The sequence below is a fragment of the Bufo bufo genome, chromosome 2 (assembly GCF_905171765.1).
Source record: "Bufo bufo chromosome 2, aBufBuf1.1, whole genome shotgun sequence".
NCBI lineage: Eukaryota > Metazoa > Chordata > Amphibia > Anura > Bufonidae > Bufo > Bufo bufo.
In genome coordinates, this window is record NC_053390.1 from 780394634 (window position 1) to 780421334 (window position 26701).

Consider the following 26701-nt stretch of genomic DNA (forward strand, 5'->3'; position numbering starts at 1 on the left):
TTTTTCTATCGGCAACAGGCTCTATCGTAGGGACGGGCTGCACCTCAATGGGGAAGGGGCAGCTGTGCTGGGGAGAAAGATGGCTAGAAGGTTGGAGGAGTGTTTAAACTAGGGACTGGGGGGGAGGGTAATTACGTTATAGGAGGGGAAGATAGTGCAGATAGAGACCGGGGGCAAGGTAATAAGAATGGGGGAGGAATGGAAGGAGGGACTAGAACAATTCAGAAGGAAAGGTGTAGGGTAAAAAATATACATAAACCTCTCAAATGTATGTATACTAATGCCAGAAGCCTGACTAATAAAACTGGGGAGCTGGAATTAGTGATGTGTGAGGAGGATTAGGACATAGTGGGAATAACTGAGACATGGCTGGATGATAGCTATGACTGGGCGGTTAATGTACAAGGTTACAGTCTGTTTAGAAAGGATCGTCAAAACCGGAGAGGGGGAGGGGTCTGCCTTTATATAAAGTCCTGTCTAAAGCCCACAGTCCGAGAAGATATAAGTGAGGGACGTGAACATGTGGAGTCACTATGGGTAGAGATACATGGAGCTAAAAACAACAATAAATTACTAATAGGAGTTTACTATAAACCACCTAATATACCAGAGTCCACAGAAAATCTACTACTAAACGAGATAGACGAGGCGGCAAATCATAATGAGGTGGTTATTATGGGGGACTTCAACTACCCAGATATAGACTGGGAAACTGAAACTTGTATATCTCATAAGGGAAACAGGTTCGTGGCTATAACCAAAGACAATTACCTCTCCCAACTGGTTCAGGACCCGACTAGAGGGACGGCCATACTGGACTTAGTATTAACCAATAGACCTGACAGAACAACAGACGTGCAGGTCGGGGGACACCTGGGAAATAGTGACCATAAAGTAATAACCTTTCAATTATCATTCAAAAGAGCGTTTCTACAGGGAGGAACAAAAATACCAAACTTCAAAAAAGCTAAATTTAGCCAACTAAGAGAGGCCATAGGCCAAACTAACTGGGACAAAGTCCTCACAAATACAGACACAAAATGGGATATCTTTAAAAACATCCTAAAAACTCATTGTCAGAGGTACATACCGTATGGTAATAAAAGGTTAAGGAACAAAAAGAAACCAATGTGGATAAACAGAACTGTAAAGAAAGCAATAAATGACAAAAAGAAAGCATATAAAAACACTAAAACAGGAGGGTAGCACGGAAGCACTGAAAAACTATAAGGAAAAAAATAGAACATGTAAAAAACAAATAAAAGCGGCCAAACTAGAGACCGAGAGATTAATTGCCAAAGAGAGTAAAACCAACCCTAAAATGTTCTTCAATTATATAAATGTTAAAAAGTATAAAGCTGAAGGTGTTGGCCCTTTAAAGAGTAATGAGGGGGGAGTCGCAGAGAGCGACGAGGAGAAAGCAAAGCTGTTAAATATTTTTTTCTCCAGTGTATTCACTGAGGAAAATAAATTGTCAGATGACATGCAGAATGCAAAAATAAATTCCCCATTAAAAGTGTCCTGTCTGACCCAGGAAGAAGTACATCAGCGGCTTAACAAGATTAAAATAGACAAATCGCCAGGACCGGATGGCATACACCCCCGTATCCTAAAGGAATTAAGTAATGTCATAGCCAGACCCTTATTTCTGATATTTGCAGACTCTATACTGACAGGGAATGTCCCACAGGATTGGCGCGTGGCATATGTGGTGCCAATATTCAAAAAGGGGCCAAAAACAGAGCCTGGAAACTATAGGCCGGTAAGTTTAACATCTGTTGTGGGTAAACTGTTTGAAGGTTTTCTGAGAGATGCTATATTAGAGCATCTCAACGGAAATAAGCAAATAACACCATATCAGCATGGCTTCGTGAGGGATCGGTCATGTCAAACTAATTTAATCAGTTTCTATGAGGAGGTAAGTTCTAGACTTGACAGCGGCGAATCAATGGATGTCGTATATCTGGACTTCTCCAAAGCATTTGACACTGTACCGCATAAAAGGTTAGTATATAAAATGAGAATGCTCGGACTGGGAGAAAACATCTGTATGTGGGTAAGTAACTGGCTGAGTGATAGAAAACAGAGGGTGGTTATTAACGGTACACATTCAGATTGGGTCACTGTCACTAGTGGGGTACCTCAGGGGTCAGTATTGGGCCCTATTCTCTTCAATATATTTATTAATGATCTTGTAGAAGGCTTGCATAGTAAAGTATCAATTTTCGCAGATGACACTAAACTGTGTAAAGTAATTTACACTGAAGAGGACAGTATACTACTACAGAGGGATCTGGATAGATTGGAGGCTTGGGCAGATAAGTGGCAGATGAGGTTTAACACTGACAAATGTAAAGTTATGCACATGGGAAGGAATAATGCAAGTCACCCATACATACTAAATGGTAAAACACTCGGTAACACTGACATGGAAAAGGATCTAGGAATTTTAATAAACAGCAAACTAAACAGCAAAAACCAGTGTCAGGCAGCTGCTGCCAAGGCCAATAAGATAATGGGTTGCATCAAAAGGGGCATAGATTCCCGTGATATGAACATAGTCCTACCACTTTACAAATCGCTAGTCAGACCACACATGGAGTACTGTGTACAGTTCTGGGCTCCTGTAAACAAGGCAGACATAGCAGAGCTGGAGAGGGTCCAGAGGAGGGCAACTAAAGTAATAACTGGAATGGGGCAACTACAGTACCCTGAAAGATTATCAAAATTAGGGTTATTCACTTTAGAAAAAAGATGACTGAGGGGAGATCTAATTAATATGTATAAATATATCAGGGGTCAGTACAGAGATCTCTCCCATCATCTATTTATCCCCAGGACTGTGACGAAGGGGACATCCTCTGCATCTGGAGGAAAGAAGGTTTGTACACAAACATAGAAGAGGATTCTTTACGGTAAGAGCAGTGAGACTATGGAACTCTCTGCCTGAGGAGGTGGTGATGGTGAGTACAATAAAGGAATTCAAGAGGGGCCTGGATGTGTTTCTGGAGCGTAATAATATTACAGGCTATAGCTACTAGAGAGGGGTCGTTGATCCAGGGAGTTATTCTGATTGGAGTCGGGAAGAAATTTTTTATTCCCCTAAAGTGGAGAAAATTGGCTTCTACCTCACAGGGTTTTTTGCCTTCCTCTGGATCAACTTGCAGGATAACAGGCCGAACTGGATGGACAAATGTCTTTTTTCGGCCTTATGTACTATGTTACTATGTTACCTATCCTCTGGATAGGTCATCAGTATCTGATCGGTGGGGGTCCGCTGATCAGCTGTTTGCGAAGGCTCTACCAACATTTGCAGTAGTGCTGCTGCCTTCTCTCAGCTCACTAAGCACAGTGCCACACATTGTACAGCGGCTGTGCTTGGTATTACATTAACCCATTCACTTCAATGGGGCTGAACTGCGCCTAGGCCATGTGACTAACGAACGCGTCGTCACATGGCCTAGGCAAAGCAGAGAGAAGGCCGCAACGCTACGGCAAGCACTGGTGCCTTCTCAAACAACTCATCAGCAGGGCTACCGGGTGTTGGACCCTCACCGATCAGATACGGATACTGCTCATCGGTAAAAAAATATCTCAAAAAACCCCTTTAAATCTTAAAGTGGCATTACACCTTTAATAGGAATTTGACAAACACTCCATCAGTGGACAACTATTCCTCCCAACCCCTCATACATGCTCAATTCGGCTGAGTGTGCATATGTTCTGATTGGGGAGAGGGGAGTATGACGACCAGACACCACAGACGGCCGCTAATCTCCTTGGAGAACAAAATGATCAGCATGTAAAATGATGTTGCTATACGAGGTGCAGAGGTAGGGTTCGCACCACGGTCCTGCTATCCGAGGAGACCCAAAACTCCCTCTGCCATACTAAAAGACACACTTTTAGAACATGGTAGCTGGATCCCTGTTATAGATTTTGCTTTGGAGTCCGGATGTCTCCGGGCAAAAAGAAACAAATGGAAGTCAAATGTCCTTCATAAACCTACCAATGACCCAATGACCACAGCAACTGTATATAACCCATTTACCAAATCAAATGTAGACATGGAGGAATGCATACAAATGAAAGCCAGGCAAGTCCAGGGGAAAATCACAAACTCTCCAACCGGCTCAGCCTCAGAACTATTGTAGAAGCTTGGGTCACAAGATGAATCACATAAACTTCAGGTTATTCCAAAAATAATTTGCATCAGGATTCCCCCTCCAAGAACTGAAAGGTTAGGTGAAATCCCTTCTATGTTCTCCTAAGCCGCCATCCTACATTCTTCATCGTTCATCCAGAAACTATAGCCCATTTGGCTCCTGGAGGCTTCTTGTCAGCAGGCTTGTGTGAAACCCTGGATCACACTTTCTCCTCCTGGCTGCATTATTAATGAAGACAGCATAATTTGCCTACAGAGACCTCACAGACCTAGATGTTGAAAAGGGACTTGAGTGCATTTGCTTTAGCTTGAAGACTGCATGTTTCATAGGTAGGAAGAAATAGAAGCCGGTCATCTAACAAATAGGTAGGTGGAAAAGGGTGGACATTTCTGGCCAACCCCAAAAAAACTGACCATATGCCATGCATGGTAGCTAACAAGCAGAGATTATTGTTCTGGTGGACTGAGGGCGTCCATGTGTTATTGGAACACCCTCAATATAATAAATTCCTCTTCAGTAACCACTGAAGGAAGGCCATTGAATTAATAATCTGAAGTGACCATCTGACTAAAGTTCTGCCGATTTGAAAATATCTAGGTACAGCCACTTCAGGACCTTCCTCCTCAATGACACCATAAAACTAAAATTCTTCAGGACTCCTTGGCGTGGTGGGCATGGCCATTCCTGTCTCTATTTGTATAAGTCTGGCCTCATCCAATAGGAAAAAGAAAAAAGAAAGGGCGGTGACAAGAGGACAGGAGGTATCAGGGAACCTGTTGATGTAATCACACAGGCTTGTAGGCTTAGGGAGACTAGAAAACCAACACTACAACCACAAGAGCAGAGGCGTTGCTAGAGTCTGAAGAGATCCGGGGCACGAGCCCACGTGAAGCCACGCCCCCACCCCATGAAGCCACACCCTCATTACCACGGGGAGGGGGCCTTCACAGTAGTTATTAACCCCTTTCAGCAGTCCCCCCTTCAGTGAACGACTGCTGAATGGGGTTAATAACTACAGTGAAGAGCCTAGCCGCCTGGGCAACCCCACAGATCATCCATAGATCCCCATCAGTGTCATCCACAGATCCCCCATAAATGTCATCCACAGATCCCCCATAAATTTCATCCACAGATCCCCCCTAAGTGTCATCCACCACAGATCCCCCTAAGTGTCATCTACCACAGATCCCCCTAAGTGTCATCCACCACAGATCCCACCTAAGTGTCATCCACAGATCCCCCTAAGTGTCATCCACAGATCCCCCTAAGTGTCATCCACAGATCCCCCTAAGTGTCATCCACAGATCCCCCTAAGTGTCATCCACAGATCCCCCTAAGTGTCATCCACAGATCCCCCTAAGTGTCATCCACAGATCCCCCTAAGTGTCATCCACAGATCCCCCATAAGTGTTATCCACCACAGATCCCCATAAATGTCATCCACAGATCCTCCTAAGTGTCATCCACAGATCCCCTCCCCGCCCAGCACCACCTCCTAGCTAATTTATTCACTTCACTTGCCTCTGTGTAATCTTGCTCAGGCGCACTGGCAGAGGCATCGTCAAACGAGGTGAGCTGGAAGACGGCGCATACGCACTTCGCTCGAAGATGCCTCTGCCAGTGCGCCTGTGTGAAATTACACAGAGGCAAGTGAAGTGAATAACTTAGCTAGGAGGCTGCGCTGGGCGGGGAGGGGATCTGTGGATGACAGAGGCAAGTGAAGTGAATAAATTAGCTTGGGTGGCGGCACCGCTGGCTGGGGGCCCCCACCGGCCCTGCATTCGGGGCACTGGACAAAACATCCGGGGCTCCAGCCCCGAATGTTTTGACCTAACGACGCCCCTGCACAAGAGATATCAAATCTAACACCTAGCTCCACAGATCTGGCGGACATATAGCTAAACTAGAGAAATAGGCTTGTCCATTCTGAAGCATTTTTTGGTTTGAGTTCTACTTTAGTCACAGACCTCCTTCTAAAATATATTATGCAGCCAGATTAAGAATTTGCGAGCTGGAAAACTTAGCTCTCGTCCTTGAGGAGATACCGTATTTTTTTTCTCTCCATAAGACGCACTTTTTTTCCACAAAAGTGGGGGAGAAATGGCAGGGAATCTTGGTCTTCTCCAGGTGCAGCGTTGCACTGTGTCCTGACTGCGTACAGCATTAGCACGTAGTGAGAGCAGGAGAGGTAAGTTCATTTATTTATTTTATGCCTGATGAGGGTCTGATCTGACGTCTAATGAGGAATTGGGGGTCTGATCTGACGTCTAATGAGGAATGGGGGGTCTGATCTGACGTCTAATGAGGAATAGGGGGTCTGATCTGACGTCTAGAGAGGAATGGGGGTCTGGCCGGAGCAAATTAATCTGGGTCTGATCTGAGCTCTGATGGGGGTCTGATCTGAGCTCTGATGAAGATTGGGAGTCTGATTTTGGGTTTTGGTGAAGATTGGGGGTCTGATTTGAGGTCTGATAAGGATTGGGGGTCTGATCTGAGGTCTGATGAAAAATATATATTTTTTTTTTCTTCCTCTAAATCCTAGGTGTGTCTTTGGGAGTGAAAAATATGGTAATTCAACCATCTCAAACAACGGCTGGAAACGAAACATTAAAACATTGCTGTCTCACTGCCTACTGCAAACATCAGACACCTCTGAACGGCTCAGCCTTCAGTGAGTATTGGACATTCTGGTTATGTTTGCCTTCCAAGAAAAAGGAACAGGTCAGAGATGTGTATTGAGATAGCACTGACAGGATTACATCTGCTGGGTTACAGTCTCCAATTATGGTACGACTTGGGTTACGGCTCCAGGGCTCGCAGATTATTTGCTCAATGCGCAGTAGTGAGTCCTTCTATGATTATCGTAGGGTAAAATCAACAAATGTCTTACCAGCCACTGCTGGGGGATTTCTGGGAGAGGCATTTGAGGAGGGGCAGGTACATTGCTTGATGTCTCCGCTCTGTGCACATGGTTCTTCAGCTCGAATTCTGTGGACAAGAATATGAACATTGGCATGAGAACAACGTCTTACTGTGATCTGCTAAACATGAGACTACATAGTTAGAGGGGTTCTCCAGTATCATGGCGTTGGCACGCCCAGCTGGACATAGACATTAGTCAGCAGATCCCATCAGTTTCCACAGGGACGACTGACGAGGACTATGGAGAGCAGATGTCAGAAGAGGATGAGGAGGGCAAGAATAATACAGGTTCCATTTCCATCTGGCAGCCCCCTTCTCCCCTGGAGTAAAAACAAACACGTACATTTGGCTGAGAAAAAGAACTAATGTCTAAGGCCTTCTCCATTCCAAGGCAGCATTTGGAGCATGCAGCTCTGTATTTTCTAGTAAAATGATAGCCACTGGGTCAGGATAACAAGTAGGCAAAAGTTAGGTGCCCGTCTAAGGCTCCACCTTAAGGGGGTAGATGCAATTTTGTAATTGGAACTAATGAGCACCTCTATTGTGGAAGCACTCATCAGTACAGGAGGACCAGGGAGTGGTCCTCCTTGGAAGCATTGGGCTTCTAGCGCTGGCATTGCTCACCACTCCCTGGTCCTTCAGTCGCCGGTACTGTACTGGGTCCTGACAGCATACAACGCCGGGACGTAGTCAGCGTAGGTGCGCACTATGACCTGACGCTGTGTGACAGTGTTGCATGGAGAGCACAGCGGACCCGGAGGGACAGCAGGACTCTGAGCAGAAGAGGGGAAAGTTTGTTTTTTAGTCTGGTCTGAGGTCTGCATGTAGAGGAAGGTGGGATGGGAATTATAGGGGGCAACAGGGCTCTGAATAAATATGGGGTCTGATATGAGGTCTGTATGAATCTAGGGGCTAATCTATGGTTTCTACAAATCTGGGGGCTGTTTGGGGCCTATATAAATTTGGGGGCTGATCTACGGTCTGTATAAATTTGGGGTCGCATATGGGCCGCAAAAAAAAACTAAAACGGAAAAGACAAAATATAAGTTTGTGTGCATGAGCCCTTAAGGTCAGATCACAGGATAATCCAAGCATTTGTTGGATTGGGGCAAGAACACCCTATACCAATATTCCCCAACCTTTGGCCCTCCAGCTGTTGCAAAACTACAACTCCCATCATGTACCGACAGTCTACTGCTGTAAGGGCATGATGGGAGCTGTAGTTTTGTAACGGCTGAAGTGTCACAGGTTGGAGACGTGGATGTGAACCAGCGAGACTGCGGAGCTAAACTGGAGACGATCGCTCGGGGCTTAACGCTCTTTCCCGGAACACGCTGGAGAAACCTCATTATAACCTTGGGCGTGTACTTTACACAAGCCAGTAGCTCTGAAAAACAGCTGCAGAAAAGAAAAAGCACAAAAAGATGGAAATATTTATACAACGCCGCTCTTCTGTATCATTATACAAATGAGCACTGTCCCGCTGGCGGCCCTCCAACGTCTGACGCTAGCCCCGCCATCCTGGACCCAACATCGTAATATATACACTAAATACTAGAGAGCAAATCCTACACATAGGAAGCAGATGGCCATACACTTCTTATTTGCACTATATGCAAAAATATAAATAAATGGCATTTTTTGATCGTCTGGGGTTAGTCCGTGAATAGGACAATTTCTTGAAATCCTCTTGTCTTAAAGCAATATAAATTTGCAGTTCATGAGTCTGGAGCCATACCCGCAAATTAGCCTGGCCTGTGTGTGGGCTTCCCCAGTCTCTCCTCTGACGGCAGATGACGGTGGGGAAGGATTGGGCATGCCAAGTTCCAACATGTCCGATCCTTTGTTCCCTCGGGAGATAAACAGCTTATTCTCCTCTACCTACTGAAATAAAACAAGCGCATTCAAGACAAGCCGAGTGTGCATGTTCATGGACCGCTGGGAGAATTCACTTTCAGCTAATTAAGGCTAGGTCTACACGACGACATGTGTCGCGCGACAATATTTATAATGATAGTCTATGGTGTCGCACTGCGACATGCGACACGAGAGTTGCAAAAAATTCATTCGAAATGGATTTTTCTGCGACTGTCGCATCGCAGTATGACACCATAGACTATCATTATAAATATTGTCGCGCAACACATGTCGTCGTGTAGACCTAGCCTTAGGCCCCTTTCACACGGGCGAGTATTCCGCGCGGATGCGATGCGTGAGTTGAACGCATTGCACCCGCACTGAATCCCGATCCATTCATTTCTATGGGGCTGTTCACATGAGCGGTGATTTTCACGCATCACTTGTGCGTTGCGTAAAAATCGCAGCATGCTCTTTATTCAGCGTTTTTCACGCAACGCAGGCCCCATAGAAGGGAATGGGGTTGCGTGAAAATTGCAAGCATCCGCAAGCAAGTGCGGATGCGGTGCGATTTTCACACACGGTTGCTAGGAGACGATCGGGGTGGAGACCCGATCATTATTATTTCCCCTTATAACATGGTTATAAGGGAAAATAATAGCATTCTGAATACAGAATGCATAGTAAAATAGCGCTGGAGGGGTTAAAAAAAAGAAAAAATAATTTAACTCACCTTAATCCACTTGATCGCGCAGCCGGCATCTCTTCTGTCTCCTTCTTTGCTGTGTGCAGGAAAAGGTCCTGTGGTGACGTCACTCTGGTCATCACATGATCTATCACATGATCTTTTACCATGGTGATGACTCATGTGATGGACCATGTGATCATCATGTGATGGACCATGTGATGACCGGAGTGACGTCACCACAGGTCCTTTTCCTACAATCAGCAAAGAAGGAGACAGAAGAGAAGCCGGGTTGTGCAATCAAGTGGACTAAGGTGAGTTAAATTATTATTATAATTTTTTTAACCCCTCTGCATTCTGTATTCAGAATGCTATTATTTTCCCTTATAACAATGCTATAAGGGGAAATAATACAATCTACAGAACACCGATCCCAAGTTCGGGTTTGGGTACCAAACATGCGCGATTTTTCTCACGCGAGTGCAAAACGCATTACAATGTTTTGCACTCGCGCGGAAAAATTGTGCGTGTTCCCGCAACGCACCCGCACATTTTCCCGCAACGCCAGTGTGAAACCAGCCTTAATGCGACCGTGCTGCACCTGAGGGGTTAATTGTGCATATCATAGCCCCCTATAAGAGATCAGGGGCTGCCAGGCAGCAGGGGGCAGACCCCCCTCCCTCCCCCGTTTTAATTTTATTGGTGGCCAGTGCGGCCCCACCGGGCCCCCCCTCCCTCTATTGTAATATCATTGGTGGCCAGTGTGCGGCCTCCCCCGGCCCCCCCCCCCTCCCTCTCTCTATTGTAATATCATTGGTGGCCAGTGTGCGGCCCCCCCCCCCTCCCTCTCTCTATTGTAATATCATTGGTGGCCAGTGTGCGGCCTCCCCCGGCCCCCCCCCCCTCCCTCTCTCTATTGTAATATCATTGGTGGCCAGTGTGCGGCCCCCCCCCTCCCTCTATTGCAATATCATTGGTGGCCAGTGTGCGGCCCCCCCCCCTCCCTCCCTCTATTGTAATATCATTGGTGGCCAGTGTGCGGCCTCCCCCCCCCGATCATTGGTGGCAGCGGAGAGTTCCGATCGGAGTCCCAGTTTAATCGCTGGGGCTCCGCGATCGGTAACCATGGCAACCAGGACGCTACTGCAGGCCTGGTTGCCATGGTTACTTAGCAATACTACAATATTAGAAGCATCATACTTACCTGCTGCGCTGTCTGTGACCGGCCGGGAGCTCCTCCTACTGGTAAGTGACAGATCATTAAGCAATGCGCCGCACAGACCTGTCACTTACCAGTAGGAGGAGCTCCCGGCCGGACACAGACAGCGCAGCAGGTAAGTATGATGCCTCTAATATTGTAATATTGCTAAGTAACCATGACAACCAGGCCTGCAGTAGCGTCCTGGTTGCCATGGTTACCGATCGGAGCCCCAGCGATTAAAATGGAACTCTGATCGGAACTCTCCGCTGCCACCAATGATCGGGGGGGAGGGGAGGCTGCACACTGGCCACCAATGATAATACAATAGAGGGAGGGAGGGGGCCCGGCACACTGGCCACCAATGATAATACAATAGAGGGGGGGTGGGGGGGGGCCGCACTGGCCACCAATGATAATACAATAGAGGGAGGGGGGGCGCACTGGCCGGGTCTGCCCCCTCCTGCCTGGCAGCCCCTGATCTCTTACAGGGGGCTAAGATACGCACAATTAACCCCTCAGGTGGGGACGCTTCAAGGTAAAATATACCATCGGATTGGAGAAAACTCCGATCCTATGGTATATTAACTCCTGACTTTACATTGAAAGTCAATGGGGGACGGATCCGTTTGCAATTGCACCATATTGTGTCAACGTCAAACGGATCCGTCTACATTGACTTGCATTGTAAGTCAGGGCGGATCCGTTTGGCTCCGCATGGCCAGGCGGACACCAAAACAACTTTTTTTTTCATGTCCGTGGATCCTCCAAAAATCAAGGAAGACCCACGGACGAAAAAACGGTCACGGATCACGAAAAAACTGAACCAGTTTTTGCGGACCGCAAAAAAAACCGGTCGTGTGCAGGAGGCCTTAAGGTCTTTTTCTCAACTCTGTTCATGTTATAACATTTTGCTGTGAAGATGAGGCATGAGATCTCTGCTGAGTCAAATTCAGTTTTGAGAACTGCAAAAGTAAACAAGAATCTGATAATATCTTGTAGGCAGAGAAACTGCCCAATAATCTTACAAAAACCTCCTGGAAGAGCATGACCTTGTGAATGGATTAATGGAATTTATTTACCAAAAAAATGAAACCTATACAGCCATATTCTACATAATTAAAAAACGAATCTTTATTTCATGATGGAATAACCTTTGAATGGTAATATATTTTCCTCAAAAAGCATTTTATATAAAAAAAATCTGATTTAAATCAAAAAAATCTGATTTAAATAAAAAAAATCTGATTTATTTATTTTTTACAAATCATTGATTTTTATCCACCCTGGTTCATATGGGTCTATTTAATGGATGCACCGGGACTTTTCCCATCGCGTTCACTAAACGGACTAGGCGGTCATGACTCGGCAGCTCATAGTTTATATGCTTGTCGCTGTATTATTTATTTTTTTATTCACTGGTTTGCAAGAGAAACTGTTTGGGTTTTATCACTTTTTTCAATTTTAATTTTTTTTGGAGTTATTTAATATCATAAACTCACATAATTTACCATTTTTTTTATCATTTAGATTGCTTAATGACACCTTTAAAATAAAGGGTTAAAGGGGTTATCCAGGATAAGAAAAAACAGGCTGCATTCTTATAGAAACAGCGCCACACTTGTCCACAGGTGGTGTGTGGTATTACGGCTCAGCCTCTTACAGGTCCGATGGGGCTGAGATGCAATACTAGGCACAACACTTGGTCCTATGTGGCACCGTTTATGGAAAAAAAAAATTAAAAAAATAAGCAGCCTTGTTTTTGTAATCTTGTATAACCCGCAGTACCACACGCATCCTGCGGACAAGCGTGGCACTGTTGCTGAAAGTACCCGTGTTTTGTCTTATCCTGGACGACCCCTTTTGTCATGTTATGCAGCAATCTAAGTGATAAAAGAAAAAGAATTAATGATAAAATGAATAAAAAATAATAAAATAGAAAAATTAATGATAATAATTCAAATTTCCCAATATTTTTTCTAATATATATTTTTTTACGTATTAAATCATTCCAGTGTGTAATGTAGGAGCGCTCATGTGTCAGGCTGGGAATACACGCTCGCTGTGACAGTCTCATCCTCCGCAGGGCCGCGGCGTTACGACGTGCTGGGTTAACCACAGAGACAGCTCGGCTTGGACGGCAGTCGTCTTACTGACCTTTGGATGACTGTATCCTCTGCAGAATGTTGCTTAGGACGGTCTTTTTCTCTTTAACCGTTGTGGTAAGATATTCGTGGTCCAGCAGCTGCAGGAACAAGCGCAGCTCCACGATCAGCTCCTCCATATCTAACAGAAGATTGTAGAAAATGATAAGACGTTTCATCATAAAGAGCAGAATATCGCTGACCCGTCACCTCCCCTGACATGTCCCCCATGTAATAGTAATTCTCTGTTCTGCCCCCTCATTATTCCTACTAGAAGTTCTAATTGAATTAGGCCTCTTGCACACAAACATTTATTTTCCGTTTTTGCGGATTCCGTATGCCGAACCATTCATTTCAATGGTTCCGCAAAAAAAAACGGAATGTACTCCGTATGCATTCCGTTTCCGTATTTCCGTTCCGCTGAAAGATAGAACTTGTCCTATTATTGCCCGCAAATAACGATCCGTGGCTCTATTCAAGTCAATTGTTCCGCAAAAAAAAAGAAATGCATCCGTATGTCTTCCGTATCCGTTCTGTTTTTGTGTTTTTTTGCGGAACCATCTATTGAAAATTTTATGCCCAGCCCAATTTTTTTTTATGTACTTCCTGTTTAAACATTATTGTATGCTTCCGTTTCCATTTGTGATCCGCAAAAAACGGATCACAAACGGAAACCAAACGGAACAGCAAAACGGAACGGAAGCGGAACGGAAACACTACTGAAACAAAAAAAAAAACGGATCCGTTTAAAATGGACCACAAAACCATACGGTCGTGTGCAAGAGACCTTACTAGCAGATTGGAATAATGGTCCAGCTGGGTGTCACCAGTTGGGGTGTGTCCCTGCACAGTCTGATGCCTTAGGCCTCATGCACACGGCCGTATTGCGGCCCACAAACGGCAGGTCGGCAATCCACGGCACGGACCTATTCCTAGTCCGGATGCGGACCTATTCACTTGAATGGGTCCGCAATTCTGGAGATGCGGAACGGAGTCAAGGAACGGAACACCGGAAGCACTACGGAGTGCTTCCGTGGTGTTTCTATCCGTGGTTCCGCACCGCAAAAAAATATGACATGCAATTGCGGTCCCCAATGCACGGAACGGCCTCACAACAGCCGTATGTGTTTTGCGGTCCGCAAATTGCGGATCCACAAACAAAAATGGATGACGTTCATATGCCTATCCCTGTCTGCAAAACGGACAAGAATAGGACATGTTCTATTTTTTTTTGCGGGGCTACGGAACGGACATACTGATGCGGACAGCAAACGGGGTGCTGTCCGCATTTTTTCCGGACCCACTGAAATGAATGGGTCCGCATCGTATCCGCCAAAAAAAAAACAAAAAAAAACGGGACGGACACAGAAACAAAATACGTTTGTGTGCATGTCATGCCTAAGGCCTGACACTGTCCAATCAGTGCTGCCAGTGTCAGACTGTGCAGGGACAAACCCTCCACTGGTAACACGCAGCTGGAACTTTATTGCAAGCTGCTGGCAACTAACTTTTAGGCTGGGTTCACACTTGAGCGTTTTAAACGCTCAACACATGAAAACCAATGCTTCCCTATGGCCCTGGTTCTCACTTGAGCGTTTTACAGCGCGTTTGAACGCGCTGAAAAACGCCCTACGCTCAAAAAAGTACTTGAGCTTCTTTGGGGCGTTTTGTCGCGCATTTGCAGCCATAGGACACTGCTGTTAAATCACACAAACGCGCGTAATACGCGCGTTAACTATGGCCAAAAACGCGCGACAAAAACGCGTTACACAAACGCGCGTTAAACGCGCATATCAAATACGCTCAGGTCTGAACCCAGCCTTAAGCTTCCAGTAGGAATAATAGAGGAATGGCATGACAGAGCGGCCTCTCATCCTCTGCTCTGAGTGACCACTGTACAGGGATCAGGCCTGGAGGACGCAGCCGCCACTTTAGAGCAGGCTGGGGGCTGTGAAGCAGATAAATGCAGAGGGCACTTCACAGTGAAGCTCCGCCTCCTGGACACTTGCAAGGGTAGAATCTGGCAGAATAAAACTTCATATTTAAATGACTCCTGACAATAAATCTGCATACAAGGTATGTTTTTCCTGCTCTCTGCTCTACTGACAGATTCCCTTTAAGAGTTGACAACGCAAAATCAAGATAGATATAAAGCTAAATTTCCTTCAAATACAATGTACAGGCCGTCTATTATCTACAGAGATCAATAAGGTCTATAAAGCAATGAACTGAGCCGGGCACATGGGGCCCTACAGAGACAGATGTCAGCAGAGTCACGTCTCTGCCGTCCTGTGACACACTACCCCTGAACAAGATCGAAAAATCAATGACCCCTTGAGGGATCAGTGTTTCCTCCTGCTCCCCTCCTGTCAGAACCCAGCCCAGAAGATGGAAGGAAAGCAGCTGTGTGCGCATGGTCTGAATAAGGCTCTGTTCACACTGCGCTGTTTGGACTGCATATGTGGCAAATATGTCAAATGTATCCATAGAGCCCCAGTCATTCGATGGCGACCAAAAGCGTCCTTTAGGCATAGATTTTTTAATTTATAGCAATGTGTAATGAAATATGCTTCCTTGTGCAGAGGCGTAGTACACAGGGAAGCCTATGGGCAATATATGCCTGTAAGGCCTCATGCACACGACCGTTGTTGTGTTCCGTTCCGCAAAATGGGGTTCCGTTGTTCCGTGATCCGTTTTTGTTTTCGTGTGTCTTCCTTTATTTTTGGAGGACCACCAGACATAAAGGAATGTAAAAAAAAAAAAAGTCTAAGACAGGTTTGCCATGCAAATGATAGGAATAAAACGGACGCGGACGAAAATCTTGTGTGCCTCCGTGTTTTTTAGCGGTCCCATTGACTTGAATGGGTCCGCGAACCGTTTTCCGCAGAAATAATAGGACAGGTTATATTTTTTTAACGGACTGGAACCACGGATCACGGACGCGGATGGCAAACGGTGCATTAGCCGAGTTTTCAACGGACCCATTGAAAATCAATGGGTCCGCAGAAAATCACAAAAACGCATGAGGCCTAAAAAGGTGGTCAGTGATGTTTCTGAAAATGTCCGTGTTGGATCAGTGTGTCATCCGTGTTTCACGGACACTGCACAGCTGAAAAATTATTTTCAAAGCATCTCTTCCTAATGTTCCGTGAAACACAGATGGCATCCGTGGTTTTCACGGACCCATCGACTATAATGGGCGTGATGGACAAAATAGAGCAGGCATCCGTGCTAAAATAACGGACCCACAAACCGCGCTAAAACACAGATTTCTGAGTATACACACATTAAAAATGAATGGGTATATGTGTGCTGTCCGCGGAGAACTTGTACAGCACGCGTACGTGGGACATTGATGTGTGAATGAGGCTTTAGTCAGGAAATCCTCCAGATGTATACCTCCGATGGAAGGTGGGACCCGCTCCTATCTCCACAATGGGCCTCTGAAGAGCATGGGAACGCACCGCACATGCACGGCCATTCGCCGTTCAACACGATGGGAGTTCTGAAAATAGTTGAGTGCTGGCTCAGCTATTTCCGGCAGTCCCATAGCGGTGAATGGAGAGGTGGCTGTGCGTGTGCGCTGCGTTCTCCTGCACTTCAGGGGCCTGTTTTGGAGATATGAGCGGGTCGCAGAGGTGGGGCTTGCACTGACATTGATGGCGTGCCAGGATGTGCCAGATAGGGTTGCAGAAAAGATTACCAGAAGTTATAGGCTCAACTGTTGCCAGGACATGACATCCACCACCTCCGGATCTGAACATGCAGTGCTGAAGTACTGGCGCTCCTCAGCTTCGTTATGAAGACAACTGCATCCAATTTTCCACACGACCCAGATGTAATAATGTTATCCAGGTGTCAGAACATCAGGCATGCAAATTACACCGTCCATATGTTTTACATAAGGAGGATCAGCAAGAGTATTAATGGATTAGTAACTACACATGGTAAAATAAATCCACAGCATGAACAAGAACCGTTTCTCCTCGTGACGTCAGGCCAGACGCAGGTTTAACCCCCACCATCCCGGAGACAGATCTGAGGCTTATCGGCAAAAACAAGCAAAGGAGTCCTTCAGAGATATCACCGCCAACTATTACCACCTGTATTTATGGCCAAGACCATATTTGTTCTAAAGTTTGTGGCCGTGAAAGCTTCAGGACCCCATCTAAAATGTTTAGGTTAAAAGGAATGCCCCCATTTTGAAACCTAATATTCATAGTCATGACCCCCCCACCACCACCACCTCATTGATTAACCACAGAGTCTCTCCCTCTGTAGGACCAAGCACATCCATACATTGCACAGACAGTCTATTGATTTCAGTAGGAACTGTGCAATACTTCACTTGTCCTGTAGTTGTGCTGCAGGTTTCCACCACAGTTTACAACTGATCGCTGGAGATCACTCTATAACCAGCTTATCTTCAGGGGAATCTTCTAACAAAAAGTGACCAGTTCTGCAGAATCATTGGTGTATAGCCTATGTATGCAAAATTATTGATTACAGTATGTAAGAAATGGATTCCAGCTTAGGCCATGTTCACATCTCTAGTAAATGTTTCCATCAGAGAACAGCCTGCCAGAGTTCACCGGATTCGGCATTGCTGGATTCTACAGATCACCCCTGGATCCCTATTGATTATAATGGGATCTGGAGGTGAACCGTCCACTTTCGTGCATAAATCCCAGGTTTCGGTCAGACGAAAACCGTTGCATGCAGCGGTTTTTGGTCTGGACAACAGCCGGCATTTGTGCCGGATCAGGCAGCCGGAATATCTTGACAGAGATGTGAACGCGACCTTAGTTGGTCATGTACATGGGAAGACCTCATGTGGCCATCAGCTGTTCCTTGAAACTCGACCATTATCAGTTTGGTCAAGTGTGCAGATTTCTTGTAGCAGGAAAAGAGGTGCCTGGCAGTGGTTCATCTCCCACGGGAACAAAGCATCACGCATGCTTAGACACACTTAAAACCTTTTTCCCTCAGGCATCTTCCATGGGGAACAGTCAGTAGACTACCATACACGTACGATCCTGCCGAAATCGAGCAACCTATAGGCGTAAGGCCTGATCTAGTGCTCATCATATCGGATATGAAAAATATGGCTCCATAAAAAATGTTCATGAAGGTTCACAAGACTCTACTGATGTATAGGCACAGGAACCAGTATGCCTCAGGCCTGACACTAGCAGATAAACATCTCAAAAAAGGCTGCCTCTAATATATAGGTGGTGGCAGAGCCTAAAAGACTGTAGACAATGCCCATTAGATGGCATGGTCTTCCATAATTTCCTAAATTGTGAACTTTGCTTTTGCATCCGAGGATGCAAAGACTGAAAAATGAGGTCCTGCACCATAAGCAACACTACCTCCTCCATCTACATCTATGGGTGATGGGCTCCCTTTAATACTCATACTTCCCAGTAGCAACTCAAGAGATCTCTTTATTTTACAGCAAGTCATCAATAACTGCTTTGATGTCATGTTAATCAAGTTCTGAGCATTCTCCGCTGTCTGCTTCTCTGTAGAGATGAATTATGTGGTATGGCCGATTTCCTCTACGGCCTCTGTAGCCAAATCCCTTTACTGTACAACACATCATCTAAACTGACCTGCTGGATGTAATGCAACGTGTCAGCCCTGATAAAAATCCACCCTGACAAGGACTTTGCATGTTCCTCAAGATACAGAAGGAGTTAGCCCCAAGGAGAGTGAATACAAGGAGCACCAGCTGTTACTGGGTCCATGTTGGCTGGAGCTGAAGAAACTACAGGACAATGTAATAAGCAGAAGATACAATTCCTCGAGTCGTCTTCTTCAGTTTCTGGAAAAACTCATAGATGAAGCTATGATCCAATGAAACTATGATGCAAGTGTGAACATAACCTTAAATCTGTCTGGTCCTTCGTTGACTTGGAAGACAGACGTATCAAGCCGACTGGCCTGGCAATCAGGTGGTGGGGCACAGGCCCCGCCTGGAAATCAGGTGGTGGGGCACAGGCCCCGCCTGGAAATCAGGTGGTGGGGCACAGGCCCCGCCTGGAAATCAGGGGGTGGGGCACAGGCCCACCTGGAAATCAGGGGGTGGGGCACAGGCCCCGCCTGGAAATCAGGGGGTGGGGCACAGGCCCCGCCTGGAAATCAGGGGGTGGGGCACAGGCCCCGCCTGGCAATCAGGGGGTGGGGCACAGGCCCCGCCTGGCAATCAGGGGGTGGGGCACAGGCCCCGCCTGGCAATCAGGGGGTGGGGCACAGGATAGGCTTCTCTAACCACCGCGATCAGCTGTTATAGCTGGGGAATCAGCTTCCTCTATAGTCGTTCATAGTGGGGAGAGTCCCAATTGTTGGACCCCCACCTCTGATGTCCATATGCGCGAACAAAATATCAACAGGGTGTATTTTCATTAGAAGACCACTTTACAATGTTGCATTATATGGCCAATAATAAGTATTTTTGCCCATGAACGAGCAGGGGATAAGCAGCTACCAGGCACCTCTGGCACCGCTTATCTTAAAAGGAAACAATAAGAAGTTAAAATCCAACCTGCTGGACAATTCTTCACCCAAAGACAAAGACAATCTGGCATTCCCCAATTAGGCTACGTTCACATCTGCGTTCTTCCTTTCCGGTATTGAGATCCGGCAGAGGACAAAATAGGGACAAAACGGAATGGAACGGAATGCAAACCGTTTGGTTGCGTTCCCATACCAGACAGAAAACCGCTGTAAGCAGCGTTTCTCTGTCCGGCATGGGATGCGGAGCAAAACGGATCCGGCATGAAACACAATGTAAATCAATGATGCCGGATCCGTTTTCTCAGACACAAAAGAAAACGTATCCAGACTTGGTTTTAATGACGGATCCATCATGGCTATTTTAAAGATAAAACAACCGGATCCATCCATAACAGATGCAGGCGGCTGTATTGTCCGAATGGAAGCGTTTTTGCTAATCCATGACGGATCCAGCAAAAACGCATATGTGAAAGTAGCCTCACACAAGCTGAGCAAGAACATCCAATGTTTAAGTAAAAGGAGTCTGGCAGCAATCAGAGCCCCGATCTGACCTGTCACAATGAGCTGCGGCAGAGCCCTTTAATTCTTATCTAAGGGAAACCATCTAAATGGTCTCTTATCTCTGCCCTGCAGATACAGCCCATTAGTAGAGATGAAAAGAACTAATGAACCAGGACAGCAAATATAATCCACTACAACTATGAAAACACTACAAATGAAACTAGTTCCTGTCCTTCTGCCAAACAAGTAGAGTCCTTGCGTCCAACTAAACCGCCTTGCTACTTATTTGAGATGCCCTACTAAAACAAAAGACGTTAAAGGGGTTGTCCCACGAAAAATATTCTACAGTTTTCAAACCAGCACCTGGATCTGAATACTTTTGTAATTGCATGTAATTAAAAATTTAGCATAGCCATTGAGTTATTCAATAAAATGTATCTGTATAGCGCCACCTGCTGTTTGTTTTTTCTCTTATTTCTTTGACCTGATCACTGAGAAGGTCGCACAAGCTCAGTTTCATCCTTTAACTGCCTCCTGAGCGGTGATAGGGAGAGCTAAGACACGCCCTCTGAGCTGTGATAGGGAGAGCTGAGACACGCCCTCTGAGCTGTGATAGGGAGAGCTGAGACACGCCCTCTGAGCTGTGATAGGGAGAGCTGAGACACGCCCTCTGAGCTGTGATAGGGAGAGCTGAGACACGCCCTCTGAGCTGTGATAGGGAGAGCTGAGACACGCCCCCTCAGCTGCAGCAGAAAAGACACTCCCCTGAGCTGCCAGCCTGATATAAATATCTAGCAGAGCAATGAATGTGGAGATCTCTGGATCCATGTGAGGTACAGGGCTGGTTCTAGCTTTGTTAGAAAGAGATTGTCCTGGACAATATGATGTCTGATTTTCATTTTTAACAAGGGTGCAATGGACGATCTCTGGTCCTTCAGCTGGCAACCAAACGTTTATAAGGGTGCCAATGTCTAATTTCATGTTCAAGATCTCTGTTTCACAGCAGCTGGAGTGCCGAATGTTGCTGATCACTGCTCCAAGGGGCTATTCACATCTCCTTTTTGCTGTACGTAAGGCGGATACTGAAAAAACTTATAGAAACCTATGGATTTACGTACCCATAGAGTATAATTGGGCAAACGTAGTTGAAAAGTGACATACTTTTTCCGTTTGTCACCATTTACGCTTCTATAAAATTTATTGCAGGATAGAATAACGCAGCATACCACGCATTTCTGTCATGCAAAAAAATATATGTTTTTTTTTGTTTTGTTTTTTTACATTGCAGTGAATGGGAAACAGATGGAAATATAAGACAATACGTTTTATCCAGATACTTCCTACTTCTATTGATTATATTTATAAAAATAAAAAAAAGGTACTTTTTTTTTTTAAGTGACAGACACATCCGTCAAAAAAAGGATAGATAACCAAAAAATTGCAAACATTTATGTACTTTTTTTCACTGTATGTCTAAATGTATCCGCTTGACGTGCAGCAAACACGAGATGTGAACAGGCCCTTATGTGTACGAGATCCTCCTGACTCTCCCTTGACAGATGATATCAGGGGGGCAGAAAGATTGGATCTCTTCAGGAGGGGTAGACAACAGCTATTCTCCTCATAACCCACTCCCCCCACCTGTACACATGCATGCTCGGCCAAGTGTGCAAGTGAGGGGAGTAAGACGCTGCTAGACATCTGTCAGTGGCTTATCTCCCTGCCAATATCAGCAGGTTTGGCTGACGATCATTTAATGTGGATGAGCTCCTCAAATCCAAATGTCAAATAAACGTATCAGCGGCACAAATCCCTCTCCTGCCACAAAAAGTATCAGCGCGGGTAAAAATATGTCAGCCTAGCCCACACAGGGTTGTTCAGAGGGGGGGTGTGGGAAGGGGGGGAACGACTGTCACAAACCCTCAGCTGCGAGAAGAATTCGATCTGGGACAGTTTTGCAGACTTTAGAGGTAAATAATAAGGTTTCCAATCACTGACAGCAAGCAGAGATCTTGAAAACGGTGAGTAGAAAACGATAGGTATTTCACTATATAATGAATATCCCTCATAGGGTTCCTCTGGGACCTCAGTACTGATGTTATCCTCGTGTTTCCCCGGCTACAATAATCCGATATTAAACAGATATTAAAATAAATCCAAAAAGCGTATAACATCATTTTTTCCAGACGTCCTCCAGAAAAAGAAGTGTAAAACTCACACAAGAAAACAAGCGAGTGCGATTATTATTTTTTCTTTCTAAAAGCACGCACAGATGTAGAAGAGCTGCGTTTGCTGTTCGTTTACACAGGACTGCAAGTACACCGAATCCCCGAGAAGAAATTTCACTCATTCGGCTCTGCTACATCGGCATATTTTACAATGAAGGAAAGTCAGTCAGAGCAGTGGTATTATGTACAGTCCAGTCAGTAGATTCTAGAGTAAAAGATGCTTTTCTTAAGGAGAACTCACCATGAAAGACCAGATAAATGTATCTCACGTCAACTCCCACTTTCTCTTAATTCCACTCTTGAGGAACCTCCATGGGGTCGACAATTGCTCCTCATCGGGGACTAATCATGGTCTTCCTCTTTTTAGCCTTCATCCTTCAGAGTGCCTGGCATCAGGTCTCACGCACGGACTGAAGTCGAATGTCCTGTGACAAGTCAGGCAATACCCCCTTGGAAACGACACCGGGTATGGCCGCACATGCCTGAGGCAGACAGAGCATCCTCTGTAATAGGCCTGAATTCTCGGGTAGCAGATGGCAGCCAGCTATAGGGCCGCTCCCCGAGGGACACCTAGTCCATGTTAATTTCAGTCAATTAGCGCACACACTCAGTATTATGTGCACCAGGAATAGCCTTTTTTTTTTTTTCCTGTTCAATTGTTTGACTTTCTGCACACAATGCCTCGGTTGTGAGAGTCCATGACAAGGAGCAGGACCACTGAAGGTGCTAGGATGAAATGCACACTGAGTGCGAAAAATCCTTTGCAGCTGAGAACACGGAACTCTTCCTGTTTTCTTTAGTGGAGTAATTACATTAAAGGGATTGGCCCAGGAAAAATATTCTACATTTTTTGAAACCAGCACCTGGATCTGAATACTTTTGTAATTGCATATGATGAAAAAATTGAGTATAGCCACTGAGCTATTCAATAAAATGTATCTGTACAGCGCCCTCTGTGGTTTGTTCTTTTCACTATTTCTCCGTCCTCCTCAGTAACATCGCCGATTTGGTCACACATGCTCAGCTACATCTTTTAAACGCCACAGCCATATCTACTGTTAGAAGCTTTGGGGGAGACAGCTGCAGCAGAAAAGCACACACCCTGAGCTGTGATAGGTAGAGAGCTGCAGCAGAAAGCACACACCCTCTGAGCTGTGATATAGGGATCAGCCAATCTCGGCTCTCCAACTGGTCGCTGGACCTTTACACATGGCAATGGTCAGAATGATGGAAAGGAAAGAGCTGCAGCAGAAAGGACACGCACCCTGAGCTGTGATAGGTAGAGAGCTGCGGCAGAAAGCACACATCCTCTGAGCTGTGATATAGGGATCAGCCAATCTCGGCTCTCCAACTGGTCGCTGGACCTTTACACATGGCAATGGTCAGAATGATGGAAAGGAAAGAGCTGCAGCAGAAAGGACACGCATCCTGAGCTGTGATAGGTAGAGAGCTGCAGCAGAAAGCACACACCCTCTGAGCTGTGATATAGGGATCAGCCAATCTCGGCTCTCCAACTGGTCGCTGGACCTTTACACATGGCAATGGTCAGAATGATGGAAAGGAAAGAGCTGCAGCAGAAAGGACACGCACCCTGAGCTGTGATAGGTAGAGAGCTGCGGCAGAAAGCACACATCCTCTGAGCTGTGATATAGGGATCAGCCAATCTCGGCTCTCCAACTGGTCGCTGGACCTTTACACATGGCAATGGTTAGAATGATGGAAAGGAAAGAGCTGCAGCAGAAAGGACACGCACCCTGAGCTGTGATAGGTAGAGAGCTGCGGCAGAAAGCACACACCCTCTGAGCTGTGATATAGGGATCAGCCAATCTCGGCTCTCCAACTGGTCCCTGGACCTTTACACATGGCAATGGTTAGAATGATGGAAAGGAAAGAGCTGCAGCAGAAAGGACACACATCCTGAGCTGTGATAGGTAGAGAGCTGCAGCAGAAAGCACACACCCTCTGAGCTGTGATATAGGGATCAGCCAATCTCGGCTCTCCAACTGGTCGCTGGACCTTTACACATGGCAATGGTTAGAATGATGGAAAGGAAAGAGCTGCAGCAGAAAGGAAGCACCCTCTGAGCTGCCAGCTTGATATTAATCTAGCAGAGCTGGATCCATGTGAGGTACAGGGCTGGTTGTAGCTTTGTTAGAAAGAGGTGGTCATGTGCTATGTGATGTCTGATTTTCATCAGGTATGACTCATGTATCAGGGTGGTTGGTGTGATTGCCAAGACAATGGTATAGACACCCAAGAGTCTACACTGCGTGCAGAATTATTAGGCAAATGAGTATTTTGACCACATCATCCTCTTTATGCATGTTGTCTTACTCCAAGCTGTATAGGCTCGAAAGCCTACTACCAATTAAGCATATTAGGTGATGTGCATCTCTGTAATGGGAAGGGGTGTGGTCTAATGACATCAACACCCTATATTAGGTGTGCATAATTATTAGGCAACTTCCTTTCCTTTGGCAAAATGGGTCAAAAGAAGGACTTGACAGGCTCAGAAAAGTCAAAAATAGTGACATATCTTGTAGAGGGATGCAGCACTCTTAAAATTGCAAAGCTTCTGAAGCGTGATCATCGAACAATCAAGCGTTTCATTCAAAATAGTCAACAGGGTCGCAAGAAGCGTGTGGAAAAACCAAGGCGCAAAATAACTGCCCATGAACTGAGAAAAGTCAAGCGTGCAGCTGCCAAGATGCCACTTGCCACCAGTTTGGCCATATTTCAGAGCTGCAACATCACTGGAGTGCCCAAAAGCACAAGGTGTGCAATACTCAGAGACATGGCCAAGGTAAGAAAGGCTGAAAGACGACCACCACTGAACAAGACACACAAGCTGAAACGTCAAGACTGGGCCAAGAAATATCTCAAGACTGATTTTTCTAAGGTTTTATGGACTGATGAAATGAGAGTGAGTCTTGATGGGCCAGATGGATGGGCCCGTGGCTGGATTGGTAAAGGGCAGAGAGCTCCAGTCCGACTCAGACGCCAGCAAGGTGGAGGTGGAGTACTGGTTTGGGCTGGTATCATCAAAGATGAGCTTGTGGGGCCTTTTCGGGTTGAGGATGGAGTCAAGCTCAACTCCCAGTCCTACTGCCAGTTTCTGGAAGACACCTTCTTCAAGCAGTGGTACAGGAAGAAGTCTGCATCCTTCAAGAAAAACATGATTTTCATTCAGGACAATGCTCCATCACACGCGTCCAAGTACTCCACAGCGTGGCTGGCAAGAAAGGGTATAAAAGAAGAAAATCTAATGACATGGCCTCCTTGTTCACCTGATCTGAACCCCATTGAGAACCTGTGGTCCATCATCAAATGTGAGATTTACAAGGAGGGAAAACAGTACACCTCTCTGAACAGTGTCTGGGAGGCTGTGGTTGCTGCTGCACGCAATGTTGATGGTGAACAGATCAAAACACTGACAGAATCCATGGATGGCAGGCTTTTGAGTGTCCTTGCAAAGAAAGGTGGCTATATTGGTCACTGATTTGTTTTTGTTTTGTTTTTGAATGTCAGAAATGTATATTTGTGAATGTTGAGATGTTATATTGGTTTCACTGGTAAAAATAAATAATTGAAATGGGTATATATTTGTTTTTTGTTAAGTTGCCTAATACTTATGCACAGTAATAGTCACCTGCACACACAGATATCCCCCTAAAAAAGCTAAAACTAAAAACAAACTAAAAACTACTTCCAAAAATATTCAGCTTTGATATTAATGAGTTTTTTGGGTTCATTGAGAACATGGTTGTTGTTCAATAATAAAATTAATCCTCAAAAATACAACTTGCCTAATAATTCTGCACTCCCTGTAATGCATGGCTGCCATGGAATATAGTTCTGCTCTCCGGTTTTTCTCATGGTCATCTTGCCTTAACATACATGGAATTTCGTATATATGTAAATCTACAGAACATGGACAAACACTCCTTGGATTTACTGACATCTGACTTGTGTCCGACTTTAGCCAGCTGTCATTTTCCGTCCAAGAAATCTGTGCCAACCCAGGCTTGACCACTTCTTGGATCTGGCCCAGCTTTTCATTGTGCCATGAGAACCTGGACCTGCCGCATGCATCTGCAGGACACCAGGAAAGTTTCCAGCTGAATTACTGTAATGAGAAACCCTGTACAATAGCTGCAAACCGGGGGTCCACAATAATAAGCTTCTTCTTTCCAAGGGGTGGGTATCAGCAATGTTCTACCATGTTGTGTATTCTTTATGCATGAACATATACGGCCTACGAACATCAGGTGGGTATAAAACAGGGCATGTCTGCTGAACAATAGGGAACTCGAAATTCCCCACAGCCCTGCAAGACACAATGACATATGGGATTGATGAGGATAATAACATGTGGAGTCAAGGGAAAGCTAGCACCTGCTAAAAAGTTATCAAAAACAGCCAATCACAATAAGGGCTCATGCACACAAACGTATTTTCTTTTCGCTTCCGTTCCGTTTTTT

At 45.6% G+C, this 26701-nt stretch overlaps 1 protein-coding gene across 3 annotated transcripts in view; it reads right to left on the minus strand.

The window, feature by feature from the left end:
- Positions 1 to 26701, minus strand: part of AFAP1 (actin filament associated protein 1) — a 114126-nt gene that overhangs the window by 52442 nt on the left and 34983 nt on the right. For all 3 annotated transcript variants that reach the window (XM_040419147.1, XM_040419146.1, XM_040419149.1), the window contains exons 2-3: positions 12986 to 13114; positions 7057 to 7154 (exon numbers count right to left, since the gene is read on the minus strand). In XM_040419147.1, coding sequence (XP_040275081.1) covers positions 7057 to 7154; positions 12986 to 13114 — 227 coding nt within the window. The remainder of the gene's footprint in view (positions 1 to 7056; positions 7155 to 12985; positions 13115 to 26701) is intronic.